This window comes from Neovison vison, chromosome 2, assembly GCF_020171115.1.
Source record: "Neovison vison isolate M4711 chromosome 2, ASM_NN_V1, whole genome shotgun sequence".
NCBI classification, from domain to species: domain Eukaryota; kingdom Metazoa; phylum Chordata; class Mammalia; order Carnivora; family Mustelidae; genus Neogale; species Neogale vison.
Window position 1 is genome coordinate 231,907,168 of NC_058092.1, and position 18,080 is coordinate 231,925,247.

The 18,080-nt window shown below is 53.5% G+C and overlaps 1 protein-coding gene across 1 annotated transcript; it reads left to right on the forward strand.

The window, feature by feature from the left end:
- Window positions 1-12,735: 12,735 nt before the first annotated feature.
- Window positions 12,736-14,440, forward strand: HMX3 (H6 family homeobox 3). Its single transcript, XM_044236697.1, has 2 exons — window positions 12,736-13,144; window positions 13,767-14,440. The coding sequence occupies exons 1-2, from the start codon at window positions 12,736-12,738 to the stop codon at window positions 14,438-14,440; spliced, it is 1,083 nt and encodes a 360-aa protein (XP_044092632.1).
- Window positions 14,441-18,080: the final 3,640 nt, after the last annotated feature.

Genomic DNA, 18,080 nt, shown 5'->3' on the forward strand with positions numbered 1-18,080 from the left:
GGTGTCAATAACCTGAGGCCCATTTTATGCTGGGAGTGAGAGTATTAAGACCATGGGCACAAGGGAAGGCAGCAGCGGTCTGTGGGGGAGAAAAATGCTGTGCTTGGGATTCATACCTTGGTCCAGCCCCTCCCAGCTTTGGGTCCCTGGGCAGGTTGATCAACTTTTGCTTCCTCGGGTGTAATCTTGCAGATGGGAGAGGACTGAACGCGATAACATTCATTCAACACAGCGCGAGCCCTGGAGTAGATGTCCAGGACATTTTGATGAGAGGGTGACAGAGAAAAATGTCACTCTTGCTAAAGGTTTGCCCTGATCACTAGGCTTAATCTCCAGGTTTGGCCATCTGGAAATTAAATCTGTGGTTAAAGTCAAATGATGTGGAAGGCTACACACTAGAACTAGCAAACAAGAGGATCCTTTTTTACCGTTGGCCAGTAAAAAAATCTTATCATTCTCCGGCTTCTTTTTCTCGAAGTCTGAAATCTTGTTTCTCTCCTTTGCTAGTTTGGCTTCCCCACCAGAGTGTGAACAAGTTTGGCTTTCACAACAGAGTGTGAACCCCGGGAGATCAGGGCCCTCCTTTGTCCTGGTCATCTCTGTCACCCCAGAGCAGAGGCTGGCATCTGGCACTCAGAAAGTACTTGAGAAGCAGTAATCTTGCTGGAGGGTGTGCCCCACCGTCTAACTCATGGTGGCGGATGTCACAGTGATCTGGCTGACCAGATAGAAACCAGGTGGAAATGGACATGGGAACATCACAAACCACTACAGTGTTAGGACATTTATAAGTTTGGGCAGAACCCAACTGCTTTAAAGTTTGGAGATTCTCATCTATATGCACCAATACGGAAATGTACTATCAGGTCACTTTTGTTGAGCATTGTGTTTGAAACTCCAGGACTCTTGTTAGTCTGGAAAGGGCCAGGCCCAGAATATTGTGGGTAAACCAGTGTTCCCTCTGTCTTGGTGTTTTCTTTTATTCTGATTGTGCCTCTCTACCCAACCAATCTAAACCCAGATTCAAATGGGCAGGCTCCATAGCTCAGCGGTTAGAAGCACTGGTCTTGTAACCCCAGATTCATCATTATCCCGGTCAGCATGGATCACCATTTGTTTTATGAGTTGGAGGATGGAGCTTCACTTGGCCGAGAACCTCTACTTGAAGCTGAGGGTCTGATCAGACCTGGCTCCTCACCAGAGGCTGGGCTCTGGTCTGTCTAGTCCGGGGCCCAAGCTAAAGAACAGCCTAAGCAAAGCAGGCAGCCAGACCTGAAGTCAAGGGACAGGCAAGTGCATGCATCATTGTAAGATGAGAGCGAGTCCAGGGTCAACCTGGATGTCTTTGGAGTGGGAAGGATGAGCCTCCCATGGGTGGGCTAACTATTTTGAGCCACAATTTAATCTGCTCAAACCAGGTTTTCTTCTATATTCCCTAAATGATGGTACTTCCTTAATTCTAAGGTAGATATGCTTTTATACTTAATATTTCTGAAATTGAGATATGAATGGCAATTAGTGGGTTTATTTATTGGAGCGAATTTATGCTTCTTCTTCTTCTTCTTCTTCTTGTCTAAAAGGCTGTTATGAAATTGATGGTGTATTTTAAGATTGATAGTGTCTGAGAACTGTGGAAATTTCAGGAATTTATGACCATCCTGCATGCCGCACTCTCAGTCACGTTCAGCTCTTCCCTGTCCCTGATTTCTGTGTGTAATTAGTTAGCAGGTCCTGTGGCTCTGCCTTCTTGATGAATCTCAAGTCAAGTCACTCCTTCCATCCCTATGGCCATCTCCGTGTTCAGAACCTCACAATCTATCTCTTGAACTGTAGCCCGAACCTCCTGCCTGGTCTCCCGGCCACCAGACTCTCCCTGCTCCCACCCAGCCTCACTCTGATGGCAGATTTCTCTTCACCAACTATAGCTTCAGTCCTGCTGTGCCCTCGCTCCAACACCTTCTCTGGCTCCCAACTACTGCAAGAATATCCCAGCTCTCTAGCTGGGCATTAGGATTCTCGTGATGTGGACACAATCTGCCTTTATTTCGAACTCTTGCTCCCACCCGCCACAGATGCCACACCCCATTCTCCATCTGCAAGTGTCTGGGTCTCATCACATGCTGTCCTCTCTCCCTGGAATGCCCTCTGCCCCCTCCCATCCATGCTTGTTGAAATCCCTGCTACCTTAAAGACCAGGCCTCTGTGTCACCTTCCTCTCCCACCCCCTTCAACATGAGACTTTCCAAGATAGCTGCCCCCCCAGCTTTTCAGATGTCACCTGTTGCTTTCTCTTTATCTCAGTGTTGGCATTCATCCTATCCCAACATGAATTTATAGCTAGCTGTGACGCCTGTCTGTCTCCTGCCCTAGACGGTAAGTTCCCAGAGGGCAGAGACCACATCTCTGCCCTATGGGAACTTACCATCTAGGGCAGGAGACCACATCCTCATCAATCCTGTGCCCCTTTAAGGGATCCAGACACACAGTAGTTGCTTAATACTTGTCTGCCAAGTTGAATTCCATTTTTCAGCTTCTAGACACCCCGTGTTGCAGAAAAACAACATCAACTTCCAGGAGCCTCAGTACACAAACCACACAAATCACAATAACCCACACACTTCAGGAAGAAACGATGTATCTCATCAATTATCCCAACACTTTCAGAGTTTTAGAAAAGTTGACACCTTTCAGGGAGGAATCCCCAGGGCTGGCGTTAGTTTAGGACCTCCTATTTATAGAGAAAATTGGGATAAACTCGTGTCTGGGAATGACTGCCTTGTGGCTGGCATTTCTGAGAGAACCGGCCTCATCAAAGGTCAGTTGTGGAAGCGAGTGCAGGGATGCTCTCCTTTTTCAATTGTGTCTAATCTGCAGGAGTTTCTCAGGGAAGCGAGAAAAGGACACAGTGCAATCACAGTTGAGCCGGATCTGTCTAGTGCTGCCCTTTACTTTGCGGATGAGAAGACAGGGACGATGGAGCAGTACGGAGATGACTCAGCCTCGCCGCCCACGACTGACACCCAGGGATACCAGGACTGACTCAGATCCAGGCTCCAAGCACCCCCACCCCCGCCATTACAGACTGAGTATTTGTGTGCCCTGCCCGCCCAAGTCCATATGTCAAAGCCCTGACCGCCAAGGTGATGGTCCTCAGAGGCGGGACCTCCAGGAGGTGGCCAGGTCATTAGGGAGGAGCCCTCATGAATAGGATAAATGCCCTTGTAAGAGGCACAAAATGAGAGATTACTTTCCCTCTGCCAGGTGAGGATACAACAGGGACACAGCTGTCTCTAAATCAGGAACAGGGTCCCACTAGAACTCAGCCATGTTGACACCCTGATCTCAAACTTCCAGCCTCTGGAACGTGAGAGACAAATATTTGCTGTCTAAGCTCCCCCACCCCCATCTATGATATTTTTGTCGTAGCAGCCTGCACGGACTAATACACCTTCCTCTAGCCCTCTGTCCACACCCCCAACATTCGATCAGCTACATTTACTGAGCAGGGACTAGCCAGATACTACGCCAAGCACTGCTCACTCATGACCTCATCTCAGCCCCACAGCTGTCCAGGAAGTGGGCACTGTCATGCCGCCATCCGGGTGAGGAAACCAAGGGGACAGGGAAACAGACACCGTGCTGAAATCCGTGCAGCCCAGAAGGAGGCGGGTTGGGATGCAAGTAAGATCTGCCTTGCTTTAGATTCTAAACCACTTGTTGCGTGTTGCTCCTCCCTTCCCAGCTGAATTCCCACTCCCTGTCAGGCCCATTGTAACTACAATGAGAGGAGAGAAATTTCTTTTGTGACATCGTGGCAAAATTCTGAGCCCTGTGTGAAGACCTTAGCTCAGTCTGGCATGACTCTCAGCAGCTGAGGGCCTGATGCTGACTTCTAACGGAAGGAACCGCGCCCAGTTGTCAGGGAGGGTAAAGGCTCAGCAAAGCAGTTGAAGAAGAGGAAGGCAAGTTGTCAACTTTCCTGAGACTTAGTATTTTTGTTTTGTTTTCTGAGAGGGAGTAATAAATACACTTGGCCACAGAGTCATAAGGAAGATGTGGGAGGTTGGGTGAGAAAGTGCTTTTCAGAATGCAGCCCATCTGAGGCCTGACCGGGGTGATCTGGAGAGTTCTGGGAGTACAGGATCTCTGTGGTACCTCAGCTCTGACCCTACTTGAATCCTTGCTTCCTTGTTGCTGTGGACTGAGTTTTGTCCTCCTCCCCCACCCCAACTTCATGTGTTGTGGTCTTAATCCTCAGGGTGATTGTATTTGGAGATGGGGCTGTGGGGAGGTAATTAGAATGAAGCCTCATAATGGCCATGAGCTTCTGTCTGCCATGTGAGCAAGAAGACGGTCTTCTGACAGCCGGAAAGAGGGTTTGCACCAGACACCAAATCCACTGGCAGCTTCATCTAGGGCTTCCCAGCTTTCTGCCCCTCCCTCCTCTGACAAATCCTTCAACTTATTCAAGTGACCTTTCCAGAACTTAAACCTGTCCATACCTCTTGCCCCCTGTTGAAAATCCTTCCATAGCTCCCCATTCCTACCTCTTTGAGAGGCTGCCTTTCATTCATCAAAGCATGCAAGTGGAGAAGGCAATAGAGTTAGTTAGTTGATAAGACAGATGTTACTGACTCATGGAAGTGACATTCTTCACCATCACTGTCTTCTCTTGCTTTGAGTCAAGTTACTAGGCCCAGCCCACACTCAAGGGGAGGGGATCACACGAAGTCATGAACGCTAGGAGGCAGGGATCACTGGGCGCTGCTGTGTCCCCCAAAAAGATATGTTGGACTCCTAACTCCCAGGACTCATGAATGTGACCTTATTTGGAAATAAGGTCTTTATAGGTGTAAGATATAAATGAAGGTAAATTAGAAGACACTGGGTTGGAGTGGCCCTCAAATCCAAGAACTGGGATCTTAATAAGAAGAACATGTAAAGACACATGGAGAGGGGAAATGGCCGTGCAAAGACAGAGGCAGAAATTAGAATGATAAATCTACAGGCCAAGGAAAGACAAAGACTGCCAGATGCCACCAGGTGCTGAGAGAGAGAGGCACTCCTCCCCAAAACAGAATCTTCTCTAGAAACTCACAGGGAGCATGGCCCTGCCAACTCCCTGATTTCAGATTTAAAGCCTCCAGAACTGTGAAAGGATACATTTCGGGAGCCCAGTAGTCTGTGGCTCTGTTATAACAGCTCCAGGAAACAAATACAGGGATCATACGAGAAGTTTGCCTACCCCAGCTAACAGAAGTGTCAGATTTCTGAGCCTGTGACTCACCACCACCATGTCATCCAGTGGGTGTGGTGGAGTCTTGTTGATTTTGATGCAGGAAGTCAAGGGCCCACACAAGGGAAACAGCTTCTCTGGTTGGGTTTCAGCCGGCCCCCTCCAGCCTTCTGTGTGTGCCCCCTGCCCAGCACGTGAAGCCCTTTTCCGACCACTCTGGCCATCGCCTGGCTGTGTTCTCTGTCTTTTTGTCCTTCTCTCTTCTCTACCTGATAACATACGCATTAAGACTCTAGCTGAAGGGGCGCCTGGGTGGCTCAGTGGGCTAAAGCCTCTGCCTTCGGCTCAGGTCCTGATCCTAGGGTCCTGGGATCAAGCCCCGCATCGCATCGGGCTCTCTGCTCAGCAGGGAGCCTGCTTCCCCCTCTCTGTCTCTGCCTGCTTCTCTGCCTACTTGTGATCTCTGTCTGTGAAATAAATAAATAAAATCTTTAAAAAAAAAAAAAAGACTCTAGCTGAACACCTCCTCCAGGAAGCCTCCATCGACCACACCATACCACCAGACTAAATTTGTTTGTCGAAGTCCACCTAACCATACTCTCAGAATGTGTGCATTTCTTTAAGTGGTACATTGTCCTCAAAAAAGTTGAATTTTTAGAGGGGGGAGGAGCAGAAGGAGAATGGGAGAAAGACTCTAATGCAGACTCCACGCCTGGTGTCGAGCCCGACACGGGGCTCAATCTCACCACCCTGGGATCATGACCTGAGCTGAAATCAGAGTCGATGCTTAACTCACCGAACCACCCAGGTGCCCCGAAAGCTGACCTTTTAAAGCCTAGGACTCTATGGTGGTCCTATTTCACTCCGAATAAAGAAGAAATTCCTACCCAAGCCTCCAGAGGCCCATGTGTTTGGGAATTCTGACATCTCCCATCTCACCTACTGTGTTCCGTTGGGTCGCAGCGCTGAACAGCTCCTTGAACATACCAGGCATCCTTCTGCCTTGAGCCCTTAAGCACTTCCTTCTGTCTGGAACACTCAGCCTAACACCACACCTCCTCAGAGTCTTTGCTTAACCCCACCTTCTCAGGCAGCCTCATCTGACCTCCTGATTTGATACTATAACACCTCCCCCCACCTCAGTGCCCTGCTCCCCTTTAAGTTTTTCCCCATGACAGTTATCACCTCCTAATGCATTATAATTTACTTGCTCCCCCTACTAGTATGTAAGCTCCCCAAGGGCAGGGAACTTTGTTTTGTTCACTGAGACATCTCAAAAGCCTAGAACACAGTCTGGCTCATATTAGGTACTCAACAAACATTGACCGGATACATTATGGTGATATTCTTAGCATCTAGCAAGACTTGCTTTGGAAATCTCGGCAGTATAAGAGAAACCAAAGAAGAGTGGCTATGTCCACAGTGGGTCCTTAGGCAATGGCAGCAATGGCAGCTTCCCCCTGAGTGGAGGTGTGCAGAACACAGGTTCTCAGAGGGCAAGACCCAGGAGTAGGGAGGACCCAAGGGTGGGCTTTGATAGCTTGCAAAGCTTTTTCTCTAATAAGTATCTTCTTCTAAGATACAACGGGTGCCCCGCCTGGTTTTCCTAACAGTCATTTTGCTGTTTGTTTTCCAGGTGGAGAGGCTGGGACACAGAGAAGTTCAGAGTCTTGTCAAAGGTCACAGCAAATTCTTAGCTGGAGCCCACCAAATATCCAGTTACAAATAGTAGGATACAATAGAGCAAAATGTGCCCCCTCCCCCAAAATGCATTTGTTTACCCTAATGAGAACATGTGAGAGATTCTTGTTTGGAGAGAAAGCTTTTTTTTTTTTTAAAAATTTAGATTTTATCTATTTATTTGAGAGAGAGAGAGATTGAGCACAAGCAGTGGTAGGGGGGGAAGCAGAAGGCGAGGAGGACTCCCCTCTGAGCCCAGAGCCTGATGTGGGGCACCAGCCCAGGACCCTGAGATCGTGACCTGAGCCGAAAGCAGTCGCCCACCTGCCCCGGAGAGAAAGGCTTTTTAAGAAGACAAGGGAACTAGTCAGAGAAAGGGGGTCAGTGTTGGGAGAGCTAACTTGCTCCTTGACAGTAGACTAAGACCTCCTTGGGTCAAGGCAGCAATTCCTGGGGTGTCTCTCCCTTGTAAGACTGCTAGCTTTCTTGGAGAAAGAAATCCTGTAAGAATGGATTTCTGGGAGCACCTGGGAGACCCAGTTATTAAGTGTCTGCCTTCAGCTTAGGTCATGATCCCAGGGTCCTGGGATCAAACCCCGCATCAGGCTCCTTACTTGGCAGAAAGCCTGCTTCTCCCTGCTTGTATTCTCGCTCTTGCTGTCTCTCTCTGACAAATACATAAATAAAATCTTGAAAAAAAAAAAAAGGATTTCTGACCCATTCTGGGCTCATCCTAAAAAAAAAAAAAAACTGTACTAAGGATACCATTAACCAGAGGCAGCCCGCTTACATAGGACTGGCTGTATACTGTCCTTTTAACATCTGTCCTTATAACAATGCCCTGAGGCTCATTTTCCTTTAGGACTCTCTCTGCCTTGCCTGTGTCATACTCTCTGTATCTCAGTTTCCTTATCTGCCAAAGAGGAATAATAATAGCACCCACCAGGGCGCCTGGGTGGCTCAGTGGGTTAAGCCGCTGCCTTCGGCTCAGGTCATGATCTCAGGGTCCTGGGATCGAGTCCCGCATCCGGCTCTCTGCTCAGCAGGGAGCCTGCTTCCCTCTCTTTCTCTGCCTGCCTCTCCATCTACTTGTGATTTCTCTTTGTCAAGTAAATAGGTACAATCTTTTTTTTTTTTAATTTTTTTAAAGATTTTATTTATTTATTTGACAGAGAGAAATCACAAGTAGACGGAGAGGCAGGCAGAGAGAGAGAGAGGGAAGCAGGCTCCCTGCTGAGCAGAGAGCCCGATACGGGACTCGATCCCAGGACCCTGAGATCATGACCTGAGCCGAAGGCAGCGGCTTAACCCACTGAGCCACCCAGGCGCCCAATAGGTACAATCTTTAAAAAAAATAATAATAATAGCACCCACCTCCCCAGGTTATAGTGCCTGCCATATAGTGGGGACTCAATGACTGTCCGCTGATATTATGCCCATGTAATTATCACCCTTAACTCTTGGGAAAGGGCTAGACATTCAGCCACTCTAAGAAAATTATACTTGACTCAGGATGCAGATGTGAGACATCTTACAGTCACACTCGTTAGCCAAAGAGAGGGGTCTTTGACAACATTCCTGGCAGCCCTGGAACAAATGAGAGAACTTTCCAGTAAAGAGGGCAAAAGCACATGCAGACTGGGGCACAGTTTCCCTGAGATCATTACTCCAGACTTTTATCAATCCTGCTGCAAATCAAGGACCTGCTGGGTGAGAAGAGTGAAGAGCTGAAGTGTGGTCATCAGAGTCAGTGCGCACTGTGTGGGGAGCCTCCATGTCTGGGAACTTGGCAGCTTTAGCTAAAAGCCTGAGCAGACCCTTCCCACTCCATGGGTAAGCAGGTAGGCTCTCCCAGGAAGCTCTACATCCAAGGAGGACCCTGTGGAGGAAAACAGGTGAAGTTCTGAAGAATATGGACATGTGGGGCACCTGGGTGGCTCAGTAGGTTAAGCCTCTGCCTTCCGCTCGGGTCATTATCCCAGGGTCCAGGGATCCAGCCTGGGCTCTCTGCTCAGCGGGGAGGCTGCTTCCCCGCCTCTCTCTGCCTGCCTCTCTGCCTACTTGGGATCTCTCTCTGTGTATGTCAAATAAATAAATAAAATGTTTAAAAAAATATATGGACAGCTCCCCTCCCCTAGGGAACTCACTACTTACTGACTCGTTAATGTGCATATGTATAAATGTTTTGTGTGTCTGGCAGCCACCGGAGGTGGGCAGAGGGGAAGCAGGGAAGAACACCATTCTAAGTTCTCCTTTATTAGCCCTCAAAGTTGAGTGCTAATTAGTAGCATTCCCTAGGCCCCCTCTACCCTTGTCCCACTATGCTGCAGAGGCACTGTTCTCAACAGCCCGTCTACTTAGGATCAGCCTGTGAGTATCCCCTCCAGTAGTCCTATTGCTGGGCTTTTTAGATTTTATAAAACTTATTATCAAAGGACCTCAGGTTCTCAAGTTTTTTGAAAAATGCTATTGGCTATGATCAGTCTATGGGAAGAACCATAATTAACTAGACAAATCCTCTGGCATGGGAACTGTGAATTCATTCACTCATTCAGTCGGGCATTCAGACTCGAACACTAGGGCCTACTGAGCACCACTGGCCCTTCCAGGGGCTCACATGGACACCTCAGGGATCAGTTACTGGCAGGAACAGAAAGGGCCCTAAAACAGGGTCAGGAAAGGAGGGTAGGAGAGTGGGAGGCAGGTGAGACACTTCCTATGGTGGCCAGGTAAAGATCAGCAGTGATCTGCAGTCGATTTCACTCTCTGCTTCTTCAGGAATCCAGTGGAAAAAAAATGCTTTTGTTCTCTAGCCTGGCCGGGAAGGGTAAGACAGCGAAGGCTTTTAATGCTTTTCACGGGGACAGTGGTTTGTCCCGCGGAGCCTGCAGGTTTGGTTTCGAGGCTGTCCCATAGAGGGCGCTGTTTGCCTGCCGTTGAATGGAGTCCGGGGCGTGAGTAAGCAGAAGCCACACCCCTCGCCGGAGGGCGAGCGAAGGACTGTGTCCGAGCCAGTGGCCCCACATCCAGCAGCTTTAGGGCAGCGGAAAGGAAATATTTACTCTGTTCAATTGGCTGTTCAAGCCCAGCATCCCTGAAACTCAGGGTATGGGCCGAGGGTGCCGAAACTCCTCTTTCTGGGTGACACACGCGCACACGGGCGCACCTGCGCGCCCCGGGAAAACTTGGGAAGACGGGAGAGAGTGAGTTCGGGTAGCCGCGCCCCCGCCGCTGTCCCGGACTCTTGTCCAGCCGGCCTGGACCCCTTGCCATCCGGGTCTAGTCCTCAGTTTCGCGGATCAGCCCGAAGCCCACTTTCCCAACCAGAACTTTTCGGCGACGTCTGCCGGTCGCACCTTTTCCTGGGAGATGAGCGGCTTTGCTGCTTGTCTCCGTTTAAAGGCGGCGTCCACGCGGCAGAACTTGAGCCGACTTTGCACGCGTCCGCTCCGGATAGGAGAGCTCCCACAATGCGCGCGAACCCACGCAGGGGCCTTTCTCTCGCAGCCTCCGCTGAGTGGCGGGCGCGTCGCCGCCGAGCCCCAACCCGCGTAGACCTGCGCGCGTCGAGCTATTTCTGAATTGGGGAGAAAATGACTTCTGGGTGTCCAGCACCGATTGGGTGACCTTGGCCCAGTCTCCTCTCCGGGAGCCCTGTTCCATCTACAAAACCCCAGTGTGAGACCAGCCCTACTTGAGTTTCAGGGCGATGATTGATTCCAAACTCAGATTTTGGACGCTTTGGCGGTTTGCATTCCATTAAAGCTCTGTACAAACTCAAGGGAGTAATAATAATGAGAATAATGATTGTTTATGGAAGCACCATTTACAATGCTTCCAGGTTTCCAAAGCAAAAAAAAAAAAATAGGGTTCACTACTGCAGACGAATGTTTGCTGAAAGAAGCATTAAATGCGCGCATCGACATTGGGGGGGCGGTCTGAAGACCCGAATCACATCAGAAAATAATACATACCCACTTCCCTACTGGGGAACCGAAGCGGTTACACCTGCCAGGGCACGGGCGGCCTTGACTCAGCGGCGAGATGGCTCTAACCTGCACGGGGCGGGGGTGGGAGGAGGAGGCAATGGGGAAGGGAGAGAGCCATGAAAAGATCTTGGGTGTATGGAAGCTCACAATGGGTGGAGAAGAGTGATGGCCACTTTGCCGCTTTTCTCTGACCAGGGAGCTGTCTCTCGGGAAGGGACCCCACAAACAATCCTACTTTATCTGATGCTTAAATCTAGAGTCTTAAATGCCTGCCTTATGGGCTTCTTGTGTAACCTGGGGAGTTGTTTTTTAATGTCGACGGAGTAGAGTGACTTTCGGCCCAGCTGTCCCTCAGAGGCCCAGCAGGGTTCTCTAGGGACTTGGCGGCCCTGGGGGACATGCTGCTGTGCCGCTGCCGCCGCCACCACCGAGGAAGGTCCCGCCGCTGTGCCTTCGGTTCTCGTCGCTCCCGCTTAAAGCTTTAGGCAGCTCCAAACGCTGGCAGGAGAGACTTCCTAAGAGAAGTGCTGTCTTCGGGGCCACCGGCGCGAGAGGAAGAGCGTCCTTCCGAGCGTAGCCGTCGGTGCCGCGACGCTGCTGCTGTAGCAGCCCGAGCAAGTGACACGCGGGCGTTAGCCCGTTTTGCGCGCACACGCGGGTGCGCCGAGACGCACACCCACTCCTGGTCCAGAGGACTCACTCTTCGGTTTCCAAGGGCCAAAGGCCAAGGCCACGCTAATTCCTGAGCCCGCTGACGCAGTGCAAGGACATACACCCGGATTCCCTTCCTATCGGTTAGACGGGAACCCAAAGCCCCCTCTTCGTGGCCGCGCTCTTAGCAGGCTTTGGGGAACATGCTGAGGCCGCCGGACCCCAAAGGGTAGGAAAGTGCTGACTTCGCCGCGGGCCGGAGGTCGCGTCCTGCCTCCTGGGCCGGGGCTCCGTGGCTCTCCAGCAGCGCGGAGGCGGCGGGACCCTGTCGAGCCCCTGGGGGCGGGGGATCCGCAGCTGCGAGCGCGGATAACCCCGAGGTGACCCGGGCGGGCCAGGCCCGCCCCTTCCCCCTCCCGCAGGCCTGGCGGCTGGAAGCGGGTCCCCGAACTGCAGGGGGGAGAGGAAGGCGCGGGCTCCGGGCGCCTCGTCTGTCAGTGCGCTCCCGGCCGGGGGCGCCGCCGGCTCTGCGTCCCTCGCTCGCCTCCTGCGCTCGCCGGAGCGCTCCGAGTGCCTCTTTAGCGGGAGCCAATATCCTTTTGTGCTAATAGGCTTGTCCTCATTTGCTGCCTAATTGGACTATATAAAGCCAATAACAGGCAGGCTCTTATAGCCTGAAGCCAAAGCGCCAAAATCCGAGCGAAGGCGAGGAGGGGGCGGTGGCGGAGGCGGCTGCGGGGCCCGGACTCGGCTGCGCCTTCGCCTGCCTAATCCCATTTGCCATTGTACGCGCCCAATCGCCGTATACTCCCCGCATTTAACTTGGATGACATTTTGATTTCATCATTAGCATCCGGCGCCGGATTGACGCAGCCCCAAGCCCGGGACTGCTCCTGCCGCCTCCTTCCCGGGAGCTGCAGCCGCCGCCGAGCCGCCTCGCTCCCTCTTTGCCGCGGCTGGGCCGCTCCCCGCCCCTCAGCACCCCTCCCACATGCGAGCCCGCCCCGGCCGGGTCCTCACCCCGCCCTCCCGCCGCTGGATTTGCGCCCGGGGCGGCCCCCGACTTTGCGCCCCGTAGTTGAGTTCCGTTTATGGTCTGATTTCCGGCCGCCCGCCTGCTCGCCCGGCCGCCCGCCTGTCCCGATCCCTCCCTCCCCGGGACCCGGAGGAGAGGGGACCATGCCGGAGCCCGGGCCGGACGCCCCTGGCACCGCTAGCGCGCAGCCCCCGCCGCCGCCGCCGCCGCCGCCCCCACCTCCCGCGCCCAAGGAGTCCCCGTTCTCCATCAAGAACCTGCTCAACGGAGACCACCACCGGCCGCCCCCTAAGCCGCAGCCGCCCCCACGGACGCTCTTTGCGCCGGCCTCCGCCGCTGCTGCCGCCGCCGCTGCCGCCGCCGCTGCGGCCAAGGGGGCTCTGGAGGGCGCCGCGGGCTTCGCGCTCTCGCAGGTGGGCGACCTGGCTTTCCCCCGCTTTGAGATCCCGGCGCAGAGGTTTGCCCTGCCCGCGCACTACCTGGAGCGCTCCCCGGCCTGGTGGTACCCCTACACCCTGACCCCCGCCGGCGGCCACCTCTCGAGACCTGAAGGTACCGACCTCTCTTTGAACTTTCCTTGTTCTCCCCCGCGCGCCAGTACCGTCCCCGCCCCGCGCCGCCTCCCACCTCAACCCTGAGACCCCGCACTCTCCAACCCGCCGTTTGGCCAACTTCCTCCGGCCCCTGGCTTGCATCTACTGCCCGCGCGCCCCGTAGCGGCCCGGGAATCCAATCCCACTTGGTGAGAAAAGGAGGTGGAATCGGAGCCCGGGGCGCGGCGCTTCCCGGGAAAAGTGGCCTGGGGTGTGAATGGGGAGGCTTCAGCCGACTGGGACCGGGGACGGGGCCTGGATGGAGGCAATGAGCCGGTGGGCCCAGGCCAGAAGCGAACCTCTCCGTGGGCCCCTGGCGGGAGATCTGAGGGCAAAAAAGGAAGCGGTCGCTCTATCACCGTCCGGGTCTCTCGCCTGCCCCCGGGAGGAAGGGGATCCCAGGGTGCGGAGGCCCTGCCCTGGCCCAGCCGGGAAAGAGGCCCACGGGAACGTGGAGGCCTCGAGGCCTGGGGCCCAGAGGCCGGCGGCGCGGATCGAGCCTTCGGCCCCCAGGCGCCAGGCCTCGCTGAAGGCTGTGTCGGTGTGCGTGTGTGTGCGTCCGTCTGTCTGTCTCTCCCCAGCTTCGGAGAAGGCCCTCCTGCGAGACTCCTCCCCCGCTTCGGGAACCGATCGCGACTCCCCCGAGCCGCTGCTCAAAGCCGACCCCGACCACAAGGAGCTGGACTCCAAGAGCCCGGACGAGATCATTCTGGAGGAGAGCGACTCGGAGGAAGGCAAGAAGGAGGGCGAGGCGGCGGCGGGAGCGGCCGGGGCGAGCGTGGGGGCGGCGGCGGCGACGCCGGGCGCCGAGGACTGGAAGAAGGGCGCCGAGAGCCCGGAGAAGAAGCCCGCGTGCCGCAAAAAGAAGACGCGCACGGTCTTCTCGCGCAGCCAGGTCTTCCAGCTCGAGTCCACTTTCGACATGAAGCGCTACCTGAGCAGCTCGGAGCGCGCCGGCCTGGCCGCGTCGCTGCACCTCACCGAGACGCAGGTCAAGATCTGGTTCCAGAACCGCCGCAACAAGTGGAAGCGGCAGCTGGCGGCCGAGCTGGAGGCGGCCAACCTGAGCCACGCCGCGGCGCAGCGCATCGTGCGGGTGCCCATCCTCTACCACGAGAACTCGGCGGCCGAGGGCGCCGCGGCCGCGGCCGCGGGGGCCCCGGTGCCTGTCAGTCAGCCGCTGCTCACCTTCCCGCACCCCGTGTACTACTCGCACCCGGTGGTCTCCTCTGTGCCGCTGCTACGGCCGGTCTGAAGCCCGACAGGGGAGGGGGAGGGAGCGCCCGGCCGCCTTCCCAGATCCCGGAGGAGACTGGGCCGGGCCGAGGGCGCCGAGACGTCCAGCGGCCTTCGGGAACCGGGGCTTCGGCTCGCCGCCCCGGCCTCCCCTCCCCCAATCGGTAGCGTTTTGTAAGTATTTGCAATGCATTTTCGTGCAATTCACCCCTAACGGATTTGAGGCGCTTCCCCTCTTACTTTTGGTTTTGGTTCTATTAAGAAAGAGCAGGAAAAAGACAAAATTCCCGGGTCATATACTTCGTCCGAAAGCTTTTGTAAAAGGTGCAACTCTTCCCCCTAAATTTGCATTGCGCTGTGGCTTTTTGGTTTTATTTTTATAGAAGAGAAATAAGCCGCAGAAACCTAAACCCCTCTAGTTTATTCACTTTCTATAGAACTATTTTCAGAAGTCCAGAGAGAGAGAGAGTGAAGGACATAATTCACATTTTCCTACTTTTATTCCTGGATTTCTGGGTGTGGTTCTCCCTCTCCAACCCCAGTTATCCTGCCCAATTTTCAGAATCTGAGAAGCCCCAGGTAGGAATCCCGGCAAAGGCCGCTTTTCCCGCAGAGGTGTGTCACCGTTGACCTCTTCATCCATCCTGCTTTGTGACTGTAGAATTCTCTAAGTGTTTAAAGGGAAAAGACAAGACAGCCCCAAATTAGACTTCTGATTATTGAAACAACTCCACATCTGGCCCGGTGTGAGTGGTCTTATTTATTAGTAGCATTTATTTTGGGGATTTCATTTGTTGGTAAATTATTATTATTGCTATTATTGCTTTGTTCCCTGTTTTGAGAGAGTGATTTCAATATTTTTCTTTTAAAAAAAAGGATCTGTCTTTTATCCTCTCCCCCCTTTTTTGTTCTGCAGTAACTGTTGGACTTTTGACCTGTGCAATATTGTACAAAATTTCCTGGGAGCCTGATCTCTTTCTCCTCGGAGAGGAGCAGACGTTTTCACTGTGTAATCCTGGTCATTCGTTTGGGAGGAGAAAATTAAGAAGGGGAAAGGAGGGAGGAAAGAAACAAGGATAGGTAGCAATGCTCAAAGGTAGCAATGCTCAAAATACTGGAGCGCTTTAAGTGAAGGACAATCAATTTAGGAGAATTTTAACTTATTTGATATATGTACAGATTTCTTGTAAAGTTCACCCTCAACTCCACAGGGCTCCTGGCTCTGCCACCCAATCTGTTTTCTTTCTGTTGGCTACACCTGTTGTTCTGCGATAGCTTGTCCTTCTCCCCACCCCCCATCTCCCTCGTCACTGCCCGGGTTCAGTCCCTTTTTAAGAAAAAGAGAAAAAGGCCCACAAAATATTGTTACACTTAATGTTGTCGTGAAACTGAATTAATTAAAAAGAAAAGAAAAGTGATGCGTTTCGTGTTGCCAGAGTGTGTAACTTCGGACGATTTTCCGCAGAGCAGTTGTCTCTGAAACTCTTTTCTGTCTCGCTCCCCGGCTGCCTCTGCACTCGCGGAGTCCAACCTGGACGCACATCCCCGCAATCCAGGAGGCGGCAGAGACAGAGGCGGCTTTGTTCGCTACCAGGGCTGCTCTCTTCCCGTGTGTTTTGCGGCCTGCAAAGCCCTGCGCTCAGGGGAGAATGCGGGGCGGAAGGGGCGAGAACCCAAGCTTAAGTTTGAGAAATTGAGCGAAGCGGCAGCCGCGAGCCGAGAACTGGCTGGTAAATTTCCGATCGCAGGGTCGCAGCCTCGCATTCGGCGCCCAGGCCACGGTTCCGTCCAGAGCCGCGAGCTTCGGGGCAGGACATTCCCGGGCACTGGTTCGCGGGCCTGGATTGTGCTGGGCTCCGTTGCATCTAGAAGGGGGTTGGGGAAGAAGGGTGGGAACTAAGAATTTAGCTGTGGCCAGAGGCGGGTCTCTAAATACTGCTGGGAGAAGCGGGATCGGGAGAGGGCAGACCCAGGGAGACCGACCACCTCCCGGACTGGGAAGCATCCCCAGGGCTTGAAGAACTGTGGCTCTCCGGGCGGCTCGGGTAGGGGGGCGGTCCCGGTGTGCCAGGGAACACAGACCATCCGACTGTGGCAGCGGCCACTGAGAGGAAATTGTCTCCTCCCAGCCAGGCCCTTTTCTGTCCACCGGCGCCCACCACCTCCAGGGCAGCCTCTCTAAGTCGGCTGTCCCTGTCTGGCCCATCCCCGGAAGCGCAAAGCTCGAGGTTCCCACGCGCTCGGTGGGCAGCCTGCGGAGGCGCAGGGCGCCGGGAACTGCTTGCAAGCGCGAGTCCGCTGACAGAAGCAGGTGCTTGGACGCTCCTTGCCCACCGCAGGGCTGCCTGCCTTAGAGCATGGGGTCTGTACGCCCAGCTCCTGGCAGGGCAAGTTTGAAGCTGGGGAGCCAGAAGGGGGAGATGAAGAACCTGTAGACGATGAAGATGCCGAAGAGCACACTGCCGGCGCGTCCGCTGGGGAGCGCCTGCACGCGCTCCCGTCCCCTCTCTCAGTGCTTTGCTGGGTTCCTCAAACCCAATGGACACAGCTGAATCTACTATGGCTGAAATGTTGAGTATCCTTTTCTACTGACGGGCAACTGCCCCCAAATAAACTGGCATGCGTATTTATGGCACAATTTTAGCCTGAACCTCAGTGAAAATAGATCTCCCTTTATTTCCCTGTGGTTTGGAATAAAAACGAGGGCATGTGTCGTAAATGAAAAATAAACAGAAATTCGGGATCAAAATATGTTGTTCCTTGTGTTACCTGCAAACACCGTGATGGCTTTTACTGTTGGCAATACTAACCGTGGGACAGGCCAATAACAGCTCATTAAAAATAATGTTGCAATAGCAAACATGTCCTTAGAGTTTACAGCCAGAACATGATGCTATCAAACACCAAGAAAATACTTCTTTATTTGTGTTTGGATTCTAGAAAACGGTTCTTGACTGACCAAGTCTTTACAAAGTCAAGAAATAACTGGTTCCCCGTGCACACAGTTTATCCTTTGTCCTGCTCCCGGTGGCCTCCCTTTCCCTCCTATTGGGGAGCCCCGCTGCCCTGTACCGGTAGGTTTCTCTGTGGAGCCACCGTGCCTGCCCTAGGGGAGAAGGGCAGCATCAGACCTCCAGGGACTGGTGGCTGTGTGAGCCTAGAAGCTGACCCAGGTGGGAAACTTCAGCTTCCCTCCTGTCTGGTCAGGGTGGTTGTATTTCTCACGATGTGAGAGAAAGAACTGAGCCTCAGTGTGGGGGCACGAAGCATCACTGCTCACAAGGAAACATCCTAGGCTCTACTGCAGGGCTTTCCGAGGCCTCGGTGTCAGGAGAGCCCAAGAAACCTCTTGGTGCATGTGGGTCTGTCACATCTGGAGAGCTGGGTGGGGTCAGCTTCCCCTACAAAGAATGCCCTTCCCCATTCCCACTTCCCCAGGAATTGCCAGGGGCTGCTGGAACCATTCAGCAGGAGGGGGCTATCTGAAGGAGTGAGGGTACCTCTCTGCACGGAGGTTCCACTGTGGGACGTCAGCCCTTGTCCCCTACGCTAGGACACTGGGCCAACACCCCAGACTTTATATATTCACCCTCCTTGCCCTCCCATCGTAGAACTTAGCTTTCTTTCCACCTACCCTAACTTCAGAGCCTTCCCTATCT

Excerpts from the sequence above, each read along its gene's own strand:
- HMX3 (XM_044236697.1), top strand. The coding sequence starts at position 12,736 with ATGCCGGAGCCCGGGCCGGACGCCCCTGGCACCGCTAGCGCGCAGCCC. Across the intron at positions 13,145-13,766 it reads CCACCTCTCGAGACCTGAAG|CTTCGGAGAAGGCCCTCCTG; the intron begins GTACCGACCTCT and ends GTCTCTCCCCAG.